Source organism: Phallusia mammillata, chromosome 2 (genome assembly GCF_965637545.1).
Source record: "Phallusia mammillata chromosome 2, kaPhaMamm4.hap1.1, whole genome shotgun sequence".
NCBI lineage: Eukaryota > Metazoa > Chordata > Ascidiacea > Phlebobranchia > Ascidiidae > Phallusia > Phallusia mammillata.
This window is the reverse complement of record NC_137253.1, coordinates 2,293,145-2,315,637: the sequence shown is the minus strand read 5'-3', so window position 1 is coordinate 2,315,637 and position 22,493 is coordinate 2,293,145. Positions and strand designations below refer to the sequence as shown.

The window sequence follows — 22,493 nt, the reverse complement described above, 5'->3', positions numbered from 1 at the left end:
GTATAAAAATTTTTCATCTGTGCTGAAAATAATATCAGTTTTCTCTTTTTGCTATTTTAACTTTATTATATTACTGTAAATATATGATGTGTGGTTATTTGTGCATGTGTCAATTGAAAACCTGTTACTATATAAACTCTCATATCCCAGTGCTTTTCAACTAACACTCCACAGATCTGTGCCAATCCACAAACATTTTGCTACTATCCACCAACAACTGTTTGCTATACAGGCAGCATTTAAACTACGTAGTAATTTTTTATTCTTTACATCGTCTTTATAATCAGGGATTTTATGTGATTGACGTATTTAGAGTATTGATACAGGATTGTTGTAAAAGTATTTGTACAAACTTGTCTATTGGTGTGAAACACACGATGATATTTCCAAGTGTTCCCTGCAACACCTGAAATCCACTCCCAACATTCCCTGCACATTGCTGAATCAAATTGCAACATTTTAATTCTTCTATTTTAACACATTTGGTTTCCATAGTTGGGCGTAACAGTTTCTTGTCTTGTCAAATGCGTCGCGAAAAAATAGCTTTGCATATCTGTGGTTGTATCTTGTATTAAATCATTAATCATGATCGGAATGGGAATGTAAATACGGAGTTTGCCTACAGGGGATTTTATTCTATAAGAAACAACAAATGTTGTGAGTTGATTTCGCTTGGTTTTTGAAAACACTTTAATTAAAATTTGTTGTAATTTAAATTACAATTTCATGGCCGATTGAAACAGGTAGGTGTAAAGTCCACCCTAGAGTTTACTCTGGGACTTGCAAAACAACCACAACTTTTTGTTTAACTCCCAAATCTCGTATTTTAAACTTGATTACAGCTTCTAAATTTACCGTATTTGCTCGATTGTAAGCCGCGGCTTATATTGTTTTTTAGCTGCCGTTTGTGCGGCTTATAATCGAGGGTGGCTTATATTTTAATTTTATACCGAAATTGTTTCTACACTACAACATATAAATTATTTGGGGTTCAAAACATGTATGCGTGTACAGATTATATGTCGATATACGTTCTGTTGGGTACAGTTGTAAACGTAACTAACATATATGGGCAAATAGTGATACCATATAATAGCAGAAAGAAGTATTAAGAAACAATCGTATCTCAAATTCTAGCATGCGGCTTACATTAACACCTCAACATGCGGCTTACAATCGAGCAAATATGATATGCATGAAATTGTCTAGATTATTTCGCCGTCCAAGTCTTGGTTTAAGTTTAAGATAAAATAATTACCGTGGGTACATACATAACTAAGCCGGTGTCAAAAGCGAGGATTAAATTACCTTTCAGATCGTTTTTCGCTACAACCTAAATAACAATATAAATATCTGGCCGAAGTGAGCAAGTCAATCAAATGAACACAACAGAATTTGGACGGAAACGGAATGCATAATATGACGAAACACTGACGCAACTTGATCATATCCTGTCACGGTCCTCTTATCTGCTTTATGACGTCGCTTAATAGCTTAGATTTGTTTTACCGTCGCTTAATAGCTTAGATTTGTTTTACCTGGCGTAATAAACTCAACTTAACTTAAACCGATTGTTTTCCGCACTTTGGTAGTAGCAATGTAAATATGATTATTGCTTTAGTCATACAGACATAACACTGTAAATCTTTCATATATTTACATTTATATTATATTCCTGGATTTAGAAAAAAAGTCTTATGATGGCAAGTTCAAGGTAGGTTTGTTTGATGATAAATTTTTGGTTAAATGTTATACAAAGGAAATGAATGAGAGTAATATGTATTGATGTGAATATATTTTTGTGTGTTTTTAGTAAGACCACTAAGGAATCAACAACAAAAACTTCAATACATGCTTTTCATAAAGCATGCAATGATATGGATTTTAGATTAAAGCTGCAATTTCTTCGTAAACTAGGTTTTTCTGATTCTGAGGTTGGAAAATATTTAAAAAACAATGACTTGGACATGTTTCAGTTTTGGAAAGGTGGGGACTTTGTAGCATAAGATTTATTTGATTTTAGGATTTAAATAAGATTTAGGTATATTTATTTATTTGCATTAAACTTTATGTCTATTTATAGAAACACAACTTTATAATACTGTATTGGTAACATAAAGTGTTGACTCTTATATTCACAGGTGTTGACAAAAATGATCCAGAAATATTTCAACTCGTACGAGACGAAGTTTATTCCCACAAACGAAATAAGAAAGTTGATCAACTTTTGGCTGAAAACAAACCAAGAAGATTGCGAAGTAAATTAAATTAGGGATTTAAAATATACTTTAGGGCTAAAGCTGCCCAGAAAAAGACATTTGTTTTATTAATTTTTGGTGTCCATTGGTTTCCAAACTTTTATTCCATGTCCAAATCATTCAGTTAAAATCTCATCAAAATATTTAGAAGTTTCTGATCAAGTGATAATGGCAGGTTACTTTATTGTTTAATACTAACAATTTAAATAGCTCTGTAGCTCACTAAAGTGTTTTTATGATCCACTGCTAGGCCTTAGTCCATTATTTTGGATCCACTGCTTTGCCACATGCCTGTGCTTAATCTGTTACTTTATATAAGTTTTTGGAAGTTGTAAGAAAAAAGTGAAGGTTACTGCAGATCAATAGCAAGGTTATTGTAAGAGCAATGTGGCCTTGTTTAATTGAAGCACTGGTAAAGGTTGTCAAAAGTTATTTTCAGACCATTGGAAACAATAAAAATAAACAGCAAATGAACATGTCAGATGTATTTACTATGTTTCATTTTGTTCTGAATCTAAAACCCTATTACCTCTGCCACCATTTCCTTAGTTTTCAACGTTTCACAGATCGTGAAATTTCTTGGTTTATTTATGGATTTTGTCGACTTTATTATGATGAGAGCTTTTGGAAAGACACTATTATTCGACGAAAGTTTCAACTTGAAAATGCCCAGTTGACAGAAATTGAGAGTGATTACAAGGGAAACTTTGCAGAAAGACAATATCGCATGATGATGATATGGATGAAAGCAAACAGACTAAGTAAAAACAAACTTTTATGTTTTTTTGCCAAAGAATAAACATGCTAATGTAAAATTGTGTAATACAGATACAAGATGTTATTTGGTTTTTTATAATCTCTGGTGTTTAATTGCTCATTCTAGAGTTGTTCAATGCTAGAACAAATGTTATAGAAAGAACTTGTAAATGTTTATTTCAATTTCATTGTAGTATTTCATTACCTTCTTTATTTGGTTGCAAGCCATAGCTGATAATTTTATATACTTCAATGCTAGTTAACTTTTTTATTACGGGTTACCATGACAATGGCTTTCTAGTTTACTTTTCTATTTCATAGAGAATATTGAGAAAATTATTATAAAAATAAGGAAGCTTCATCTTGAGATTCCTAAAACATTTGCTCCTACATCAGAAGCAGGAAGCTCAACTGGAGAAACAGGTTTTTGATGTTATGATGAAATGAAATTTTGCTGTTAATGTGGCAACTACACATTCTCAATGGTCGCATTTACACAGTTTGATTTGAGATGATTGGTTAGATAAACTAATGGTGGATTTGCAGTTTTTTCAAGTTTAGCACCAGCGGTGTATTAAGTTGAACAGCTCCCAGAAGTATGCTATTTTCTACCATCTAAACACATTTAAAAACACTCTTTTTTGTACTGGATGTCCTTTCAAGCACCAGTTTCATATGTTAGCACGGCATTAATATGCCAATTTAATGCTAGGGTTAGTTTATGCAACTGCTTGGCTGAGCACCGAGCATCAAAACAGCAATGCTCGGTACCGAGTACTCTGGTTCTGGATTGGCTCGGCCCATCCCTGTCATTTACTTCACATTCAAGTTTCATTTAAGATGATTGATTAGATTAACTTTTGCCAATATACAAACTTTCTAAACAAGGTTATAAAGTAGAATGTAAGTTAATTGGTCCTTTTCTTCAAAATTGTTGCTTATGTTCTCATACAGATCCATTGTGTGCTGTGCATGATTCACCAAGCATGAAACATCACGAGACAGAAACTGAAGATTCAGATTCTGAAAGTTCAGTAGATTCTGATGAAGAAAATAAAGTCAATATATTAGGTTGGTAGAAAACTTGTTGCTTGCAAACATTGCAAGGTGATATATTTGTTTTGGAATTTATTGTTTGGTTTAAATTAGAGATGTACTGAATCAGCTAAATTTTGGTTCGGCCGAAACTGAATATTCGGCAGTTTTGCCAAATAAATTGGCCCGAATTAACGGAATCATTTATGACGTCACACAAAGTCATAGGTCACACATTAAACATGAAAACAAACGTTTTTTTGCCCACGAAATCAGTGGAGCTACACAGCAGGATAGATGTGTTTCATTAACAATTTAGTCCTGTGGGGTTTAAGTTTGCCTCCGCCACGGTTGCCAACCTGCCAATGAATTACTGACTTTTTTTCTGGAGTGGTCAAAACTATAATGCTTAAAAATCATAACAGTTGACATAATTTTAGTTATAGCATAGTTTGATAGATGGTGTGGTACCTCATTAAGCAGAAAAGACACGTTTCACGCTTTAAATTTTTGTTCATAAAAAATTCGAATCTTTCCAAAACTGGCGAATTTGGTCGAATAAATTCAGTAAACCGAAAAGTCAGTACATCTCTAGTTCAAATCCACTCACCCCGTTGGGCAGTCAACAAATTTTAATGCTCAATAATATCACATTTCATGGTATAAAACTCTGCTCAAAATTTGCCTATTTTTAAATTAAGAATATAGCTGTTTTGTATCAAAAAATATTTATTCTGCTTTAGTGCTACAAAACTCAAAAGCATAAATATGTTTATATCGTTTGTATTGTTATTTATCTGTATGTTTTTTTCTTGTTTCTGTCTAACGCTGGTTTGCGCTGCAAGTTGGGTCAAGAAAGGGTGCTTTAAACCTATTCAAATTTACACACTTGCTAGGTAGTTATCCAAATTTGATCCTCCTGAAGTTTGACCCCAAATGACCCAGTGGTTTACCAACAGGCCCCCAAAATGTAAAATAAAAAAACACAGCTATAATTACTAAAGTACATGATCTAGGAGTTGAATAGATATAAATACATACATACACATACAAAAATTCATCCTAAGAGACCCTCATTTTTGACCTAATAGTCCCATCTGATTCGTCTCATCTGTTTATTCTATTGCTTGTGCTCACGAACATCAAGTCTTGGATTTTAAAATTATTTTGCTGACCAACTTTTGATGCTTGACAATAACATTTGTGTATTTTTTATAGTTGACACCACAGCGGAAAAATTGCACCAGCATCTGAGGACAGTAGTAGATGAAAAATGTGGCAGAGAATATGGAAGAGCAGTGGAACCAGTTAATCTTGTGCTTGTAAAATATACGGAACAAAAAGACAATGATCCTGAAAAACAACGAGAAAAATTGGCTAAAGTGGTAGATGAAGGAAATGAACTGAAAGGTGATATCACAGTTGAAAACATGTTTGAAAGAGCAAAGATTGAATCAGGAGACAATAAAAAACATGAAAAGTATGTTGGTGTTGTTGGTGCAGTTGGAGTGGGAAAGAGCACATTGACAAAAGTTATTGTTCAAAAAATTTTAAACAAGGAAATTCTTTCCAATGCTTCCTTCGTATTTCACATCACAGTGGGCTCCATCGACCTTAAGCAAAAAACAGATTTGTTTGAATTACTTTTCTCATCACTGATTGCAGAAGGAAGTCTTTTAATAGATAAAGCAGAGAAAAATGAGCTGATTAATTTTATCTTAAAGGATCCCAACACAGTAGTGATCATTGATGGCCTGGATGAAGCCAAAACTGAAAACTTACATTCATATCCACATGTATCACCGTTTAAACAGGCCAAACCAATGGCACTATTATATAACATTGTGAATGGCAAACTACTTGAGAATGCTTACAAGCTGGTAACATCAAGAATTACTCAGTTTATTGATGCTTCTCCAGAATACAGACCAAAATTAGTTTTGGAAATTTTAGGGTTAGCACCAAGTGAACAGCAAAAACTTGCTAGGTGTGTATGTGGTGAACAGTTTGACAGAGTTTGGAAAATACTACAAGACAACCCAGATTTGTTGGAATGCTGTGTAGTACCTGTCAACATGCTTATGGCTCTTAACTTTCTGTTGGGAGGAGGAGGAACTTCAGGTAACATCACACAGACAAGTGTTTACATTGCAATGTTGAACAGATACATTCGTTCAAAACATTGCTCTTTTGAAAAAGGCATGAATGTGGTTAAGAAGTTTTGTGACTTGGCATTTGATGGGTGGCAAAAAAACAAATCTCTGTTTTCAGATGAGGACTTAGAGCAGTTTAAGATTCCATTGGCAACACAACAAGCATTTGTCAATGCAGCTGTAGATTCAGAGGATGGTCTTGCAATTCAGATTTTGCAACAAGACAAAGTTAGCTACTTTGTTCATCGCTCCTGGCAAGAGTTGTTGGTTGCACTCAGACTTGTTTTGTTTATGCCTCTAAATGAGTTTAAATCATTCCTTGAAAATGCTTTTGAGTTTGGAGATTCAGAAAATGTTGTAAAGTTTTGTTTTGGCATATGCAAAGACAGTGTTTTCACAAAAGCAAGACGGCTTTCTCCTGCAGCACAACTTGGTGAAATAGAAAAAAAGAAAATGTTTCTTGGTTTAATTGCTGAAATCAAAGCAAAGAAACTGTCAGACAATGCAACAGAAAGTAATGGAGAACATGACTTGCAAAAGTGGTTTCACCTTTTTGCATGTTTAAATGAACTTGGCAGTGATGATATTAGCTTACCTGTGACCAAACTTCTACCAACTGCTGCTGACATCAGGGGTTCTGTATTTTCATCGGATATTACAAACATGGCTTCACTTTACAAACTGAACAATACCACTCTGAATTTGAAATGTGTTGATGCATCATTTGTTGGAAATGCTTTACAGAGTTTTGGAACATTTGTGCAAGAACACCGAGTTAAAGTTAGTATGATAACTAGATATTATCAACATATTTCAGTTTTAGTTCCTTTGTCCCACCCAAGCCATGTGCTTCGTAATTTATCATGTTTTTTATTGTTGAAGCTACAATTAAGACTTAATTTGTACAATCCTATTCAGTTCCTGTATTTATATGCTTGTTACATTTATAAAGATCTTTTTTTACAATAACTCTTGAAACAAATAATGCTCACGCTTTATAATACGGTGTAGCTGCAGCGCCTTTACTCATGATCCACCAATTGTGCCCGACACTTTTTTGCGCCCCATAACGTCTTAACGTTGCGCAGCTATTTTCGGCTTGGAGATTGTTTTTAGTGCAATTGTGTTGCCATGTGTTCTTTCACCAAGCAAAAGAAACTCAACTCAAAACCTAAATTTTTTTATAGCGTTATAATTTTAAGCTTGAAGAAAGTAAGTTGCAATAATTGATAATCACCAAACCGTGACTAAGGTTTTTAGATGATGCATTAACATTACCCTATGCTTGCAGTAAAATTACAGTGAGAATAAATATTCAAATGTACTATTATTTTTTCAAAACATTTCAATTTTTTCTAAATGCGGTTTAGGGGAATCCCCACAGTTTAATGTCACTTGTTTCAAACAATATTTGTAATGTTGTGGTTGCACTTTTAGTCAATTAACATCAGTTGTATCAGGTTAATTGCTCCTTTATCAACATTTTCTTCGATGAATAAAAGTTGTTCACCTATTTCAGATCAATGGCTTCATCTTACACCATTGTCCTGATGAACAACTGCAGTTTGCTGGAAGCTTCCTTCCTCATGTGGAGAGTTTTCAAATTTGGCCATTTGGTTTCCTTTTTGATTCAACAGACAGGAGCAAAAAGGTTTGAATTTTTTTCCAATAAAGTTGTTGTAATTAAAATTTATGTATTATATTAATTATGATTGTGCACATAAAAAACTGGGAATAATTTAACAAAATAATCACACTGGTGACACAGAATTAGGAAACGCTTCCAAAAACTCATGGTTGAAAATACACCAATATTTTTTTAATACAGAATGCATTAACATTGGCCAAAAGCATTAAAGATGGACTTCTGCAAACTGATCACCCACATCAGGTTTGCTAGTCTTAATAATATTAACATAAATGAATTGAAACAGTTTCAATCACATTTTGGCCAGACACCAAGCACTGTAACAACTTAACACTGAAAACTTCATTTCTGGTTCACTTCAGTTTGTCTGCTACAACTATATTTTATCACCTAATTGTACAATTTGCATTTGAAAAATTTTTGTAATTGTAAGTTACTGTTTTCCCAGCATACGTTTCATTAATAAAACCACAAATCATTAGGAAATTAAATTGATTTTTTTATTTACTAATAACTACATGTTTATATGTTTACCAGCTGAAGAGTTTGATTTTGAATACTCAAACTTTCAAATTGCAGTATTTGTTGACAAATACTTGTTTTTATGTTTAACAGATAAAGGAGTTGAATTTGAGTTTGATACCTTTTGGAGATGAAGGTGTACTAAGCATACTAAGCAGTGGGGTGGGCAAAGTAGCTGTACTTGACATGATAAAGATTGGCATGACATCAGTTGGTGCCGTTAAGTTGGGTGAACATCTTGAGATGGAAACTACACAGTCCATGGTAACTGTGAATTTATTTGTCACTGTTCTCTTGTCATTGTCATCACCATTTTGACAAAATATTTAGTTAACAGAGAAACAATGATTTCAAACAATATTTTCCATTATCTAATGTGATAGGTGTTCCATGTTGCATAGCTGTTAACTTTACATTATTGCTGTTGTGTGAAATGTACATTATTGTTTAGGTTAGATTGAATATCAGTCGCAATGAAGTGGGTGACATTGGAGCTTGTGCAATTACCAAGTCAATCCACAAAATGAAAACGCTTGAAATGCATGGTTGTGGAATCACATGCAAAGGAATGCCAGGCATCACTCAAAACATCATAAACTCTCAAACTATGGTGTGCCATCGTTACTTTTAATCCTAATTTTACTAAAATGTAATTTTTTAATTTAAATAAGTTTTGCTTGAGTGTCAAAAAATAAAACTTAACATAAGTATTTGGGTTTAAATCACTGTTCACAACTGACATAGTTTTTCAACTGTATTATGAATCAGTGATTTGTTTCTACAAAATAGTTATAGACCAACTATTTGTTCCTGCTTAGATTCTCAACTTGGATTTGTCGGGGAACAAGTTTGGTGATGATGGGGCCCAGGAACTTGGAAAATGTTTACATCTGGTGCATACACTTTCCTTGCGTAATTGTGACATCACTTCCACTGGTACAGATGCATTGGCTGGTGGATTATCAAAGTTACAGACACCAGTAAGTTCAATAATTGTTGTTTGTGTGGAAGAAGTTTACAGCTTACATCATTTAACAAAAATTTTAAAATAGGTTTTGCCAATAATATGAGCTTTTACAGAATACTAATTAGGAAATTAAGTAAATGATTTAAAATTGGTTTTATGGGTTTAAATGTCACAAGGGTATAAATTATATTTTGTACTTTTTCACATTCCATGCAGCAGATATTTTCAAGTCAGCACTGACAAATATAAAATGCATACATTCAATACTTTTTAGCAAGAAACTCTAAATCAGCGATTCCCAACCTGTGGGTCGCGACCCCAAGTGGGATCGCCTGACAATTTGCCTGGGGTCGCCTAAGGCCATGGCTTCCAACTCATTTTAAGCCGTGGACTAATTTAGCAAATAAAAACCGAAAGAGCAGTTATCGATATGCCTTTCCGCCATGGTTTGTTATTTGTTTGAAAACTAGTAACTAGAGCAGGGTGGATATTTTATTTTCGAAGTCTTCATTGTTTTCACACAATGCTGATTATGGGCTTTTATTACGTAATAATACTACATTTACATAATCATAATCAACAGGTCAGCTGCAAACTTGTGTTACATTCTCGCGATAATATCACTATCTTCTAATTATAACTTAATAGTCAACTAACCTAAAATTTAATTTGTAAAATTTCAAGCTGTCAATGACGCCCCGAAAGACAAGTATTAGGAAATAAAAGTATAGTGAGAAATAAATTTTATGATATTTAGAAGTCAAATTCAAGATATAGCCTACTAATTTTATCCGTGGGGTCACCACAACTTGGAAACTGTTTTAAGGGGTCACGGCACCAGAAAGGTTGGGAACCGCTGCTCTAAATAGAAAATATCTGATCTCTATCATACATGTTTTATTGATTTTTGACTTTGTAAGAATGTCGCTATTGATTTTTGCATTTTTTAGTCAGAATTATACTTTTCTTTGGTAAACATTGGGAAATCTTTTTTTACTGTAATACAAGCAGCACACATTGTATGCATATGAGCAGTATGTGTGTAAAATGAAAGTTAATACTTTTTAGATGCAAGACTTGCACTTGTCATACAACAATTTAGGTGATGATGTAGCCATAAAGCTATCCAAATGTTTGCATCAAGTGTACATGCTTGACTTGCATAAATGTGGAATCACATCTACTGGAGTAGCAGCATTGGCTGGTGGATTGTCAACACTACAAACACCAGTAAGTTGTTAACCATCAAAAATTTTCAGCCTCCACCCAAACCTAGGTCTGCTTTGTTAAATGTGACTTGAAGATAATTTCATTAAACATTGCCATGTTTACATTTATACACAAGTGCTTTCGGTTTTGGGAGTTGCCCAAACCATTCGAATGCCTGTGGCTGGTTACGAATCATATACTAGATGTTTTGTTGTACTCTGTAAGAAGAATTTGTCATCATCTAAATGCTCAACATGTTAAACAACACATAGAAGTTTGCGGTTGTCTTGAGTTTACCAAATGTAGAAGTTTGCGGTTGTCTTGAGTTTACAAAATCAGAATTGGCTAAAATTTGGATTTCTTGTATAGTATGCCATTTATAGGTGTCAACTGTTGTGTTCAACCCTATAGTCCTGACGTTTACCCAAGCCCCTAAAGTGTAAAACGTATTTGTATGTTACTGGGCACCACAAACGAAAGATTTCTTTGGAGCAATACTGTTACAAGGGCAACCAGTTGTATGTTGCTCGTTGGTGGGTTGCTTGGTGGTCATTTTTGTGCCAGGGCAGTTAGGGGCTTGTTAACAGCCCTATGACGTCAGAAACATTATCGGTTGTTGCTCAAAACACCTCTAGTGGTCGAAGTTTTAAACATTGGCGGATTGGGCTGAAATTTTGCAGTACTATTGATTGAGTCATTGTGGTTTTTGTAATTTTTTTTGTTTGTGTGTTGAACCCAATTAGTTGCCCTACTAGCCCCCTAAAATAGGTCAGTTTTTTAAAACGTTAAATAGGACATACTTCAAACAATATCTGGGGTGAATCTAATTTTATAGTTTGTATTCTACATAGTATTATTATTTAAGCCCAGTGCCGATCGCTGTGTTTTACCTTACAACACCCGACTTCCTCATGGTTATCTCTTGAATTGCATTATTTTCAACTTGGCATGTGTGGGGACCCATGAGTTTTTGCCTGCAGAAACGACTAAAGTTATAAAAAACAATGGCTAATATGAGACCCAATACAAAATAAGCATAGGAAATATATTTATGTTTTAAAATAGGTTCTAGTGTATATGCAAGGGCAATATGTGCTAAGCCACCCTTCTAGTTTTTTTTCTATTTTCAAGTAAAATATAAAATAACTGATAGTGAGAAGCATTGCTACATATTCAACAGCGTCAGCCAAACAACTCAACTATTTTAATAATGGATAGTAACTACATAACAGAAATACAGAAGTAGTACTTATTGAAAAAAAAAGGATCTTCCTGTTCTCACACACAAATATTTTAACCAGTACAATGGGTAGCAACCAATAGCAAAGTTGGCATGGGAGGTAATGTTTCATGGCAACACAAATGATTTGCATGTTTGTATCGAAGTACTCTAGCCCACTGTTTTTCAAAACACTGCTTTTCGCTTACTTTTAAGATAAGTTGGAATGAACCACAAAAATGTTGACACAGTGTTAAAATATTTTTTAAAAGACTTTAAAAGACATATTTTTTGAATTGTAAAAGACTGTAGTGTTGAGGTGATCTGTAAATCTTGGCTCAAATCTGCCAGATGACTGTTTTGCACAGAAAAAAACAAGCAGACATTGCTTGTTGGCTGCTACCAAATGCTTTAAAAATGTTCCTTATTGTAAAAACCTGTTCCAAATACAACACAAGTAAGGAATATATCCAGTTTTGTTTTCGTCTTGTACTTTTATTTTATAGATGGTAGCGCTGAGGCTTGATAAACAGCTGAAGAGTTGCATTGATGAAGATGATTTGAAAATCCTGGAGTCAAAAGTAGCAATACCTGTTTGGCTTAGGTGATTTAATGCAAATTTACTATCCAGGGCAGTTTAAAGGAAGCTTATTCAGTTGCTATAAAAGCGTTTAATGCAAGTGTAAATTATATTTTAATCGGTGCAAATTTATACTTTGTTTTACTTTTTTCCTGTTTGATGTGTTGTTTATGTTTTATTCTGAGGTTTTCATCCTAAACTTTCTATATGATGTATTTTTATTCCGACGTTTCATTTATTTGTATATGATGTGTTAAAAATAAAAGGGCTTCAAGAAATGGGATGCAAAGTTACTTTTTAATAAAATAGGTGTTTTTTGGGCACTTGTTTTATTGTTTCCACCAACTATTTTTTTCCAACTTGCTTTTTATATCAAATTGCTCAGACTGTATGTTTTATCTGTAAATTAAATCACTTCATGTTTTTAAAGCTATAATATTTTTATTTGTTTTCCTAAAGTTTTTAATTCTATTAAGTCACTGTGTATCAGTTTGTCGCCATGTGTAATGCATTGCAGAACCTACTATTTTCTCCTTTGTATAAAATGTTTTCCACTGTACATTTGATCTGTGCAGTTTGATGTTTTTGCTATTTTAACTTTAATTTGTTACTGTAAATATATGATGTGTGAGTATTTGTGCATGTGTCAATTGAAAACCTGTTACTATATAAACTCTCATATCCCAGTGCTTTTCAACTAACACTTCACAGATCTGTACCAATCCACAAACAGTTTGCTACAATCCACCAACAACTGTTTGCTATATCGATTTATATATCAGGGATTTTATTGACTTATTTAGAATATTGATGATGTAAATAGGATTGTTTGAAAAGTATTTGTACAAACTTGTCTGTTGGTGTGAAACACACGATAATATTTCCAAGTGTTCCCTGCAACACCTGAGATCGACTCCCACCATTCCCTGCACACGGCTGAATCAAATCACAACATTTCAAAACTGTTTTTCAAACACATTTGGTTTCCATATTTCGACGTAACGGGTTGTTGTCTTGTCAAATGCGTCGCGAAAAAGTAGTTTTGCCTTTCTTGATATATAGCGACACCTTGTGGATTGTTTTTGAAGTAACAATTTCATCTGGTGACGCAATAAATCAGTGGAATTGTCTTAACTTTCCACCGGACAAGCGCTTGACCAAACAAACCATAGGCGAACTTACAGACAAACGTAAACTCACCGATATTTGACCCGGGCTTATCCCGTGGTTGTATCTTGTAATAAATCATCACAAGTATGTGAATACGACTAGGTAGTTTTTCTGGAGGAGATTCTATTCTTCAGAAACAAAACAAGTTGTTAGAATTTGAGTCGAGTCTTATTCGCTTGGTGAAAGAAAACACAGCGACAAAATCACCAAGCGTGAAATAGTTGCGCAACATTAAAACGTTATGGAGCGCATGAAGAGTGGAGGACACCATCGGTGGATAATGGAAATGGCTAAACGTGCTGTAGCTTAACTGTATCAAAAATTGATACAAAACACGGGAGTTTGACAGGAAAGAACAACCCTGGTTGTATTTGAAGGAGAAAAAGAAAAAAATGTTCGAGGAACTTATTCAGTCGCCAAAATTGCTTACTGGTCATCGCAACCGCCCTGTAGTCACAAGATTGCGGGTTCTAATCCTATCTTGGTCGCTTGTGTTTTCCTGAGCAAGAAACTTGAGCGCCATTGCTTTAACCCCATTGGATTGCAACACCCACCTTGGACAAAAGAAACATTGCATAACATGTTATATAGATTGATTAAGAATTTTCATTTTAAATATCATTTTGTAAACGTTGGATACTGAATCATTAAAAATATGTTGTTTATGTTAATAAGTATCAACTTATTAAGGTAACCATAAAATGTTTTATTCCTACGTTTTCCTTTAATTAATCCTACCTTTAAGTGTGCAACCATTCGTAACGGTGGTTAATTCTCTGGTCATTCTATGGTTGTTGGAGGTGGAAGTACATTGTTGTGCTGGTGTGAAATAAAATGGAGAAACAATTCTACAGTGACGAGCACTCTGTGCCCAACAGTGCTGAAATATATGTGAGTAAATTATAATTAGCGGAGAATGTTTGTCTGAAGAGTGAAATGCGTGAATTGACGCATCATGTCGCCGGACTGCTACGGTGTAGCTGCAGCGCGTTTAATCATGATCCACCAATTGTGGCCTCCATTTTGCGCCCATAACGTTTCAACGTTGCGCAGCTATTTCCAGGTTGGTGATTGTTTAGTGCAGTTATGCCGCTGTTCTTTTGAGCGAAACAAATTAACTCAACAAACCATTTGCAGTCGCAGCCATTTGCAGATTGTAGTAACTTTTTTTCACGAGGTTCGAACCCAGGACACTCCCGGGGACGAATCCCGATCAGGTTTTTTTTTATGTCTTTATGTGCGTCAGGCGCGCTAAACCATTCGGTCAAGCTTCTGCCCTGGAGATTGTTGTATGATTGTCGAATCAGTTTGCTGTTGATTGGCACGCCCCCTGGCGGAGCGCGGACAACGTTGGAACCCAGCACAAGGTGTCGCTGAGAAGCAGGTTGGTGACTCGCTGGAAATCTTGACGCCGGTCCAGGTCGTATGCGAGGTTGTATTTGTTGCGGTGGTTGTTGTTGGTGATGCTGCAAACAGTGTAATGCATTGAGTGGGTTTGACCGGAACCCGAAATCGGTCGGTTTCGCTTTGTTTTTGTAGATTAGCGGGAGCGTACGGTTGTGATGACGACATGAAGGTATTCGTAATCAAAAGACTGATTCACTTCTCGGCGCAACAGACAGCTGGCGTATTTTCCGAAGTATTACTTTCATCTTTAGTAATATAATATTACTACCAAGCATGGTACATGGAAAATATTCGTCTATTGTCAGTTTCTAGAGCTCATGACTAAAACACCATTTTCTTCCCGGTGACGTTTTTTCTTATCTCACGTTTGCAACCCATCATTCTACGAAAATAACTAAACTTTAGATTACATGTTCCTGTTTTATAAAAATGCTTTTGAAGTGAAGTATCGCAGGCGGTTCCCCATGAGCAGTTTTCCCCGAGCGTCGTACTTCTGTGTGTTGTAAAAAATGTATGGGGTGTCGTATATTGTGAAAATTTACCAACATTAACGCTTTGTCCCGCTTTGCGAAAACAAGCTTAGCATGGCAAATCCTAATTTAGTTCTTGCAGCTAACTTGGTTGATTCAGCAGTGATGGTTTTATGTGACTTAGCAGTTAAGAAGTCGAATTATAAATCATTAGTGGACGCGCTGAACAATAGGAGGTCCATGCTTTCCGATGGATGTCTTTGGAGTCATGCATAGATTTTGTGGCCCGCTTGCGAAGTTTAATGCGCGAAGTTCATCCCACCCTTTCATTCCAGCAATAAGGAGTTTCTGTGTGTTGCTTTTGGTTTCAAGTTGTTAGCTGGTTGCAGCCAATATTGAATTTGATGGTAGTTCTGGGATTGGAATTTTTAAAAAAGAATGTTGGATTTTGTTGAAAGAAGTGTTTAACAAAACAAACAGCCCAACCCTCCTAAATGTGTTACCTATTTAAGGTTCTATAAGTTCAACTTGTTTAGAAGTTTAATATCGTTTGTACTTACTTAACGGCAATTTGAATTTTCCAACCTTTATTGAAACATGGCAGCAACATTGTGTTTAGGAATGAAACTCGTTGTGTTTAGGAACTTGTAATTTTGCTGAGTTGAACTTCACTTAAAATAGAGTTGACCTAGGCTTGCCTGTGAATTTGTCTTCAGCGTGAAACGTTTTCTGTTTGTTTCGTGAAAACGTTTCAATCTGAATAACACGTTTTCTGTTCTGCACTCTATCGTTTTGTGGTGACTTCAACTCGCCGTCTTGGTAAGAACGCTTTTGCTTCTCCACCAGGTGGAGTAGTGAGTCGTTTATTTCCACTGAACCATGCTTCGCTCTGCACTTGCACTTGATCAAGCAAAAACAACCAAGCCCGGGTTAGACTTCTGTGGCGAGAGTTACTTTCTCGTGATAAAGTAAAACGTGGAGACACAGTTGCAGTAATAAAGTTCCCAAGTCGGGAATAACGCAGCAACGTTAGTACGTTGTTACGCACAAAAAAGTGGAAGGCACAATCCGTGGAATAAAATGGAACGCGCTGCAGCTACACCGTTATTACCAAGCAATATGTGACTATGAGCTCACAGGAGAGTGATCGTAGTAAAACAACGCCTTCCCGCTTGAAAACGCTTTGAAGGCTGACTTAATTCGATACAACGTATATTTTGTAGGTCTGTCGTGCTGTGATTTGATAACCAATTGTAATGTTTTCTATCCGTGGTTTTAAATTTAACTTTCAAACAGTTTGTTTGAGACGCGGATATGTTACGAAGTTTCTTAGATGATAAATCGCAAAAAATCAAACTTTGCATCAACTAAGCTGACGTGGGTGGGTCGTGTGACGTCATCCACGGTTGATTACCGGTCACTTAGACTGAATGCGCACACGCACCACATAAACCATGTTTGGATTGGTAGACCAAGAGATTGGCGAATTATTCTTGGCTAGACGTTTTTCCCGAAACCAGCGAGGTTAGCAATTCATAAAAAAAAACGTCCGAAGACACTGTTTCAGCACAAAACCAGACTGATGAGTTTGCTCAATGGAGTAATGTGATGAATGCTACGGTTTCCAATCTGAAACAAACAAGAATATTTTATAATGTACGGAACAGTTAAAATATTTCAATACTTGTGGGGAATGTTTGGAAACATTCTATTCTCACACGGTCTGGTGACTTCAACCCGCTGGCTGGGCACGAATCTGATGCAGCTTGCCTCGCTCAAAGCAGATGCGTTTTTGTGCGTTTTTTAGATGATTTTTGTTACACTTTTAGTATTTTGTGTACTGAAGTTGCTTACACAAGCGAAATGCATTTATCTTGTGTAACAATAAAGTACTGCGACTGACTAAAGGTTTTACTCTCGTGCTTACTACAGAAGTTGAATGTAAATATTAATAGGGAGTTTCACCGCAGGGGAATTTATTTTTACTCGGCAAAGGATGTCAGTCAAACACAAAACACGACAGTCTGGCAGCAAAGGAAAACCCCGGTTATGTTTGACCTAATCACGTATCTTTTATCTTTTACCAATGCCTGATTTCATTATGCTCGCAGATAGTAATCAATTTTGACGTTTGAAACCAGCACACATCAAATGTTTACAATGTTTTTGAATGTCAAATTTTATGTTTGTTTATAATTATCAAATGAATAATATGGGAATTAATTGTTACAAAAATATTTTCAGAAAATTCCAAAAGGTCTAAAAAGTTTTGAAACTGTTTAATATTGGGTCAAGATTTCTCAATTTTGGTGTTTTAATTTGTTTATTTCTTTTTCTGTTGCTTGTATTCGCATCAGACGCAGTTCAGTGTCAGTTGTTGTAGCTAGTTAGACTGTGAACTTTACATTTAACACAAATCTAATCATATTTATAAACCTGTACAACATGACACAGACAAACTGCAACTTGTGGTTGGAAATGGATGAAACACTTTATGAAAAGAAACACAAGACACAACAGGTGGAATAGCAGAGATTAAAACTGTGCAGGTATTACACAATTGTAAACTTAATTTTGTGAATGTTGCATTTCAAAAGAAATAAAGTCATAGCCCTCAGTAACGGGAAACTTTTAAAACAAATATTGTTTTCATATCAACGTAACAAGCAATTACCATGATAAATTAGCTGCACAATAGATATAAACCACTGTGTTAGATTGAAAAAAGTTTTTTTACCTAATTATGCTAAAATGCAACTCCCTATGACAATTGATGGACAGTTGCTATTAATTTGTTTAACTTACTGATGACCTTGTATTATATTGAACTTCTAAGTGTTATGTTATAGTTTAAATTAATCTTCATGTTTTTACCGCTAGATGCCACCAGACATTTAGTTTTGAGCAACCAAATTTGATAAACATTTTCCATCTCTGTTAAGCAATTAAAAGTAGAAAAAGCGTTTTACTTTTTTGATTTCGAATGCTCAAAATGGTTCGATTGACATTCTAATCCTTTTTTCGATATTTTCCATAATTTACAAAATATAGCTGTAACATTGTGCAACTTTAGTTCAACCTGGAACTTGATGAATTGGTGAAAGAGTTTTGTTAGAAACATCGTTTAAGTCATCGACTTTTGTGAAAAAAATACAATGGCATCTTCAAGGTAAGATTTCATGGTGTTATATCTGCTGTCACATTTCACAACTATTTGTCAACAATCGTAAGTAAAGTAAATAACTTTTCCCTGCAGAATGTATGTTAACCTGTAATGTCTGCATGCAGAACATGAATGTGAAAACACAGGGGATCAGATATAATATCGTCATGCCCTAAAAATGTAAGTTGCCCTCAATTATAATCCACATAAACTGTACGACAAAAATACTTTGAAAGGCTATAGCTTACTACTGGATCAGGGAACAATATTTCTTTTAATAACTTATACTTAACATATTTTAAGTTTTAGTTTTCTTTACAACCTACATGCACTATTATGTGATCTTGATATGGCGCTTAAGCCATTGCACAAATAAAACTGTTAATTTTCTTGGATTTTACACAAATCATTAAAATGAAACAAATATTTTTTAAAACATCATCAAATCATAAAGAATGTGATTTTCTCCAAGGGAAATATAAACATCTAAAGTCAATTTTGGTATAAAGTAAACATATTCCATAACAGACATGACAGGGTTTTATGTGACATGTAACCCTTATTGAATTATCTTTCCTAATCTTTTTACTTTTTGCAATGAAATACATTTGGTAAAATACCTGCTGCTCATATATTTCATTTCAGCAATGGGATATTATTTAACATAAACAATTCAGGTACAGAAGCTAGAAAATAGTTAATAATACATTAATGGTTCCAATTTCTGGGGTTATAAAAAAAGATTTTTATAATGACTGGAAAGTCACTCCTGCCACACCATAAACTGTCACAATGTCTTTGATTGAAATAATCATGGAATGCAATAAAGTTCAATTACATCATCTAGCATGGGCCACAAATCCATTTAAGACATCACCATCACATTTCTGTACATGGTGCCGCCTGTTTTTTGGATACCTTTTCTACACAAAGTTCTACTTGGCTTGTGATGCAAAAACATGTTTTGTTTTTAATATTAGCTGATTTCAATTAATCAGAAAGCTGACTTTTTGTTGACTGATTGACAGCAAAAAAGTTTTGATATGATATGTACAACTTTCCGAAATCTTTTATTTATTGTTTCGTCAATTTTATGCTTCCACAATTTTCATATTTGGAAGTATAACAATGAAATATGTTAACATAACATCCCCACTACCTTGGCATATTCTAAACTGTTTTGTGTTTATAGTAAAAGCATCCAGGATTCAACAACAAAATCCTCCAAATATGTTTTTCATCGAGCATGGATAGATATGGACATTCGACTGAAGCCTCAGTTTCTTTGTAAACTTGGCTTTCGCAATTTTCAAGTTGACAAATTTTTGAACAATAATGACTTGGACATGTATCAGTTCTGGAAAGGTAAAAAATGAATTCTTTAGTGGTTGGCATCTATTGCCACTACTTTGTTTTTAAATACTTGTTTTTTATGCAGTGAATGAGGGCATATTACACTCATAATTTTTTAATTATTATGGATTGTTCAAAATCCTTCACACATTGCATAGAAAAAATAAATTAGAATAAACCACTAATTTTTTTAAGTCCTGTAAATGTAAATATGTTTAGCAATATCTTGAGCATGTTGTTGTCATCCATTACCACTACTTGTTTTTGTTGACTATGGCAAATACCAGTTTTTTAGTCAGTTAATGTGGTTAACTTTTTAATCCCTTTTATTATAAATTGCTTTGAAACAATTTAGTGTTAGCTACTAACATGTTAAATTCTAAAAAAATGGACGGATTGGTTTTTGTATTAAGGTTAAAAAACAGAGGGTTTAAACAAAATTTGCTGATTTACTGGGCTTTTATTATTTTAATATTGCATTATTATTGATCATGACTTTTCATGACTTCAATATTAAGACAACATGTCAGGATCAAATCACTAGAAAAGTTTTGTTATTTTGGTATTTATTTACCCCTGTCCATGTCTGCTCCCCACTAAACTTTCTGTTGTTTAATTATGGCTGAACGCCCCTCACTAAACTTGTTTTATTTTGTGGACATAAAACTTTACATAGTTTTCTGATAAAATAGTTAAGTATAGGAGACAATAGAACGGCCCCAGTGAAGCTTTAATTTACAGTTTTATTGAAACTTCTAATGTAACTCCACTAAAATGGGTTTGTATGACAGCCCCTGTTTTAATGGTTTGTCAACATGTTATGTTTATGACTTGACTAGTTTGTAGGGATGAGCCGAGCCAGAACCCGAGTACTTGGTACCGAGTACCGAGTTTTTTGATGCTTGGTGCTCAGCCCAGTTGCACAAACTGACCCGAGCATTAAAATTGCATATTCATGCCCTGCGAACATAAATTACTAGCATTCGGTGTCTATAAACAAAAAGGAATGATTTTACAATTGTACTAGATGGTAAAATGCATACTTCATGGGCATGTACAGCTTAATACACTGCTGGTGATGTAAGAGACCTTGTAGAACTAAAACTAGGGTAGAATAGGGAATTTTTGTGTTGTCATAACGCACCAAGCTTGCTCGTCCGAGCACCGAGCATTAACTTGAGATGCTCGGTGCTCGACCAAACAGAACATTTGCCGTTTCGGCCCATCTCTACTAGTTTGTTCAATTTTATTCAAATTTTAAAGTAAATAGATGCTAAACCTTTTGTTTTTCTATTCCTTTTTTCCATGATTTTAAATAAAAATTTACCACCATGTTTTTTAACACCACACCATTACATTCCTAATAAATTTTTTGCTTAGTTTTATTTACCCCCAAAAACATGTCAAATTCATCACCTCCCCCTGGTTAAGAAACTTTAAATGGACACACTACCAACCAATTAAACAACAAACGTTTATGTAATGTGTTTTATCTTGAAAAACAAATGTTTGGTTTATGTTTTAGAATTCAATGATTTTATTAGATGCTTGAGTCATTGTATAAAAGAATTTGTTAACACAAAGTTTATAACTAGTGTGAACATTTTTTATCCATGAACATAGTGAATATTCAATGTAAAATATCCATTGATCCAACAAGAAATTTTGTGTAATATAATGTGGCATATATCTGGGAAAACAAATGATTAATGGCTGTTGTTGGAGACTTAGTGCCATTGTGTGTAGAGCTTGTCAACAAATGTTAATTGTTAACTTTGTTTCTGTGTACATATTTGTGTGCGCTTTGAGCAACTCAGCAATTTATATATTTACAAATTACATCAGTGCTGATAAGATTTGATGGGAAACAGTTTTGAGACTAAACTGTATCAACATAACCTTTGAACAATTATTTCCCTTTATGTAGCGAAATTATTAAACTAGGTAGATGGGTGAAGAACTGCCTGCTAACCGCTTTGGAGAGCAAAAAATTAACTTGTGTTTACGGAAATAAACTGAGAAGTGATATTACAATTGAAAACATGTTTGAAAGAGCAAAGATCGAAGCAAAAGTCTTTAAGAAAGATGAAAAGTCAGTTGGTATCGTTGGTGCAGTTGGAGTGGGAAAGAGCACATTGACAAAAGTTATTGTGCAAAAAATTTTAGACAGGCAAATACTTCCCAATGCATCACTAGTATTTTACATCACAGTGGGCACCATTGACCTTAAGCAAGAAACAGATTTGTTTGAATTACTTTTTCAAATCACTCATGGCAGAGGGAAGTCTTTCAATAGATGAAGTAGAGAAGAAGAACTGATTAATTTCTTCTTGCAGGATCCCAACACAGTAGTGATCATTGATGGTCTGGATGAAGCCAAAACTGAAAATTTACCTTCATATCCACTTGTATCACCATTTGCAAAAGCAAAACCAATGGCTTTAATATATAACATTCTAAACGGCAAACTTCTTAAGAATGCTTACAAACTGGTAACATCAAGAATTACTCAGTTTATCGATGCTTCTCCAGAATACAGACCAAAATTAGTTTTGGAAATTTTGAGGTTAGCACCGAGAGAAC

General features: G+C 34.5%; 1 protein-coding gene and 1 long non-coding RNA gene across 3 annotated transcripts; both read left to right on the top strand.

The window, feature by feature from the left end:
* Nucleotides 1-834: 834 nt before the first annotated feature.
* On the top strand, nucleotides 835-12,466 carry LOC145214674 (NACHT, LRR and PYD domains-containing protein 12-like). 2 transcript variants are annotated; one of them, XM_080083252.1, is made up of 14 exons: nucleotides 835-1,714; nucleotides 1,814-1,986; nucleotides 2,142-2,258; nucleotides 2,825-3,019; nucleotides 3,336-3,437; nucleotides 3,969-4,085; nucleotides 5,268-6,982; nucleotides 7,722-7,853; nucleotides 8,031-8,093; nucleotides 8,466-8,636; nucleotides 8,824-8,982; nucleotides 9,191-9,352; nucleotides 10,408-10,569; nucleotides 12,274-12,466. In XM_080083252.1, exons 1-14 carry the CDS (start codon nucleotides 1,698-1,700, stop codon nucleotides 12,373-12,375), a joined length of 3,387 nt encoding a protein of 1,128 aa, XP_079939378.1. In that variant the 5' UTR covers nucleotides 835-1,697; the 3' UTR covers nucleotides 12,376-12,466. The 2 variants fall into 2 exon arrangements, with proteins under 2 accessions (XP_079939378.1, XP_079939377.1); XM_080083251.1 differs by having other exon boundaries at nucleotides 835-1,986.
* A 5,290-nt stretch (nucleotides 12,467-17,756) lies between these two features.
* On the top strand, nucleotides 17,757-19,936 carry LOC145215191 (uncharacterized). Its single transcript, XR_013857228.1, has 3 exons — nucleotides 17,757-17,943; nucleotides 18,468-18,563; nucleotides 19,750-19,936. It is a non-coding gene; the product is annotated as an uncharacterized LOC145215191 (long non-coding RNA).
* Nucleotides 19,937-22,493: the final 2,557 nt, after the last annotated feature.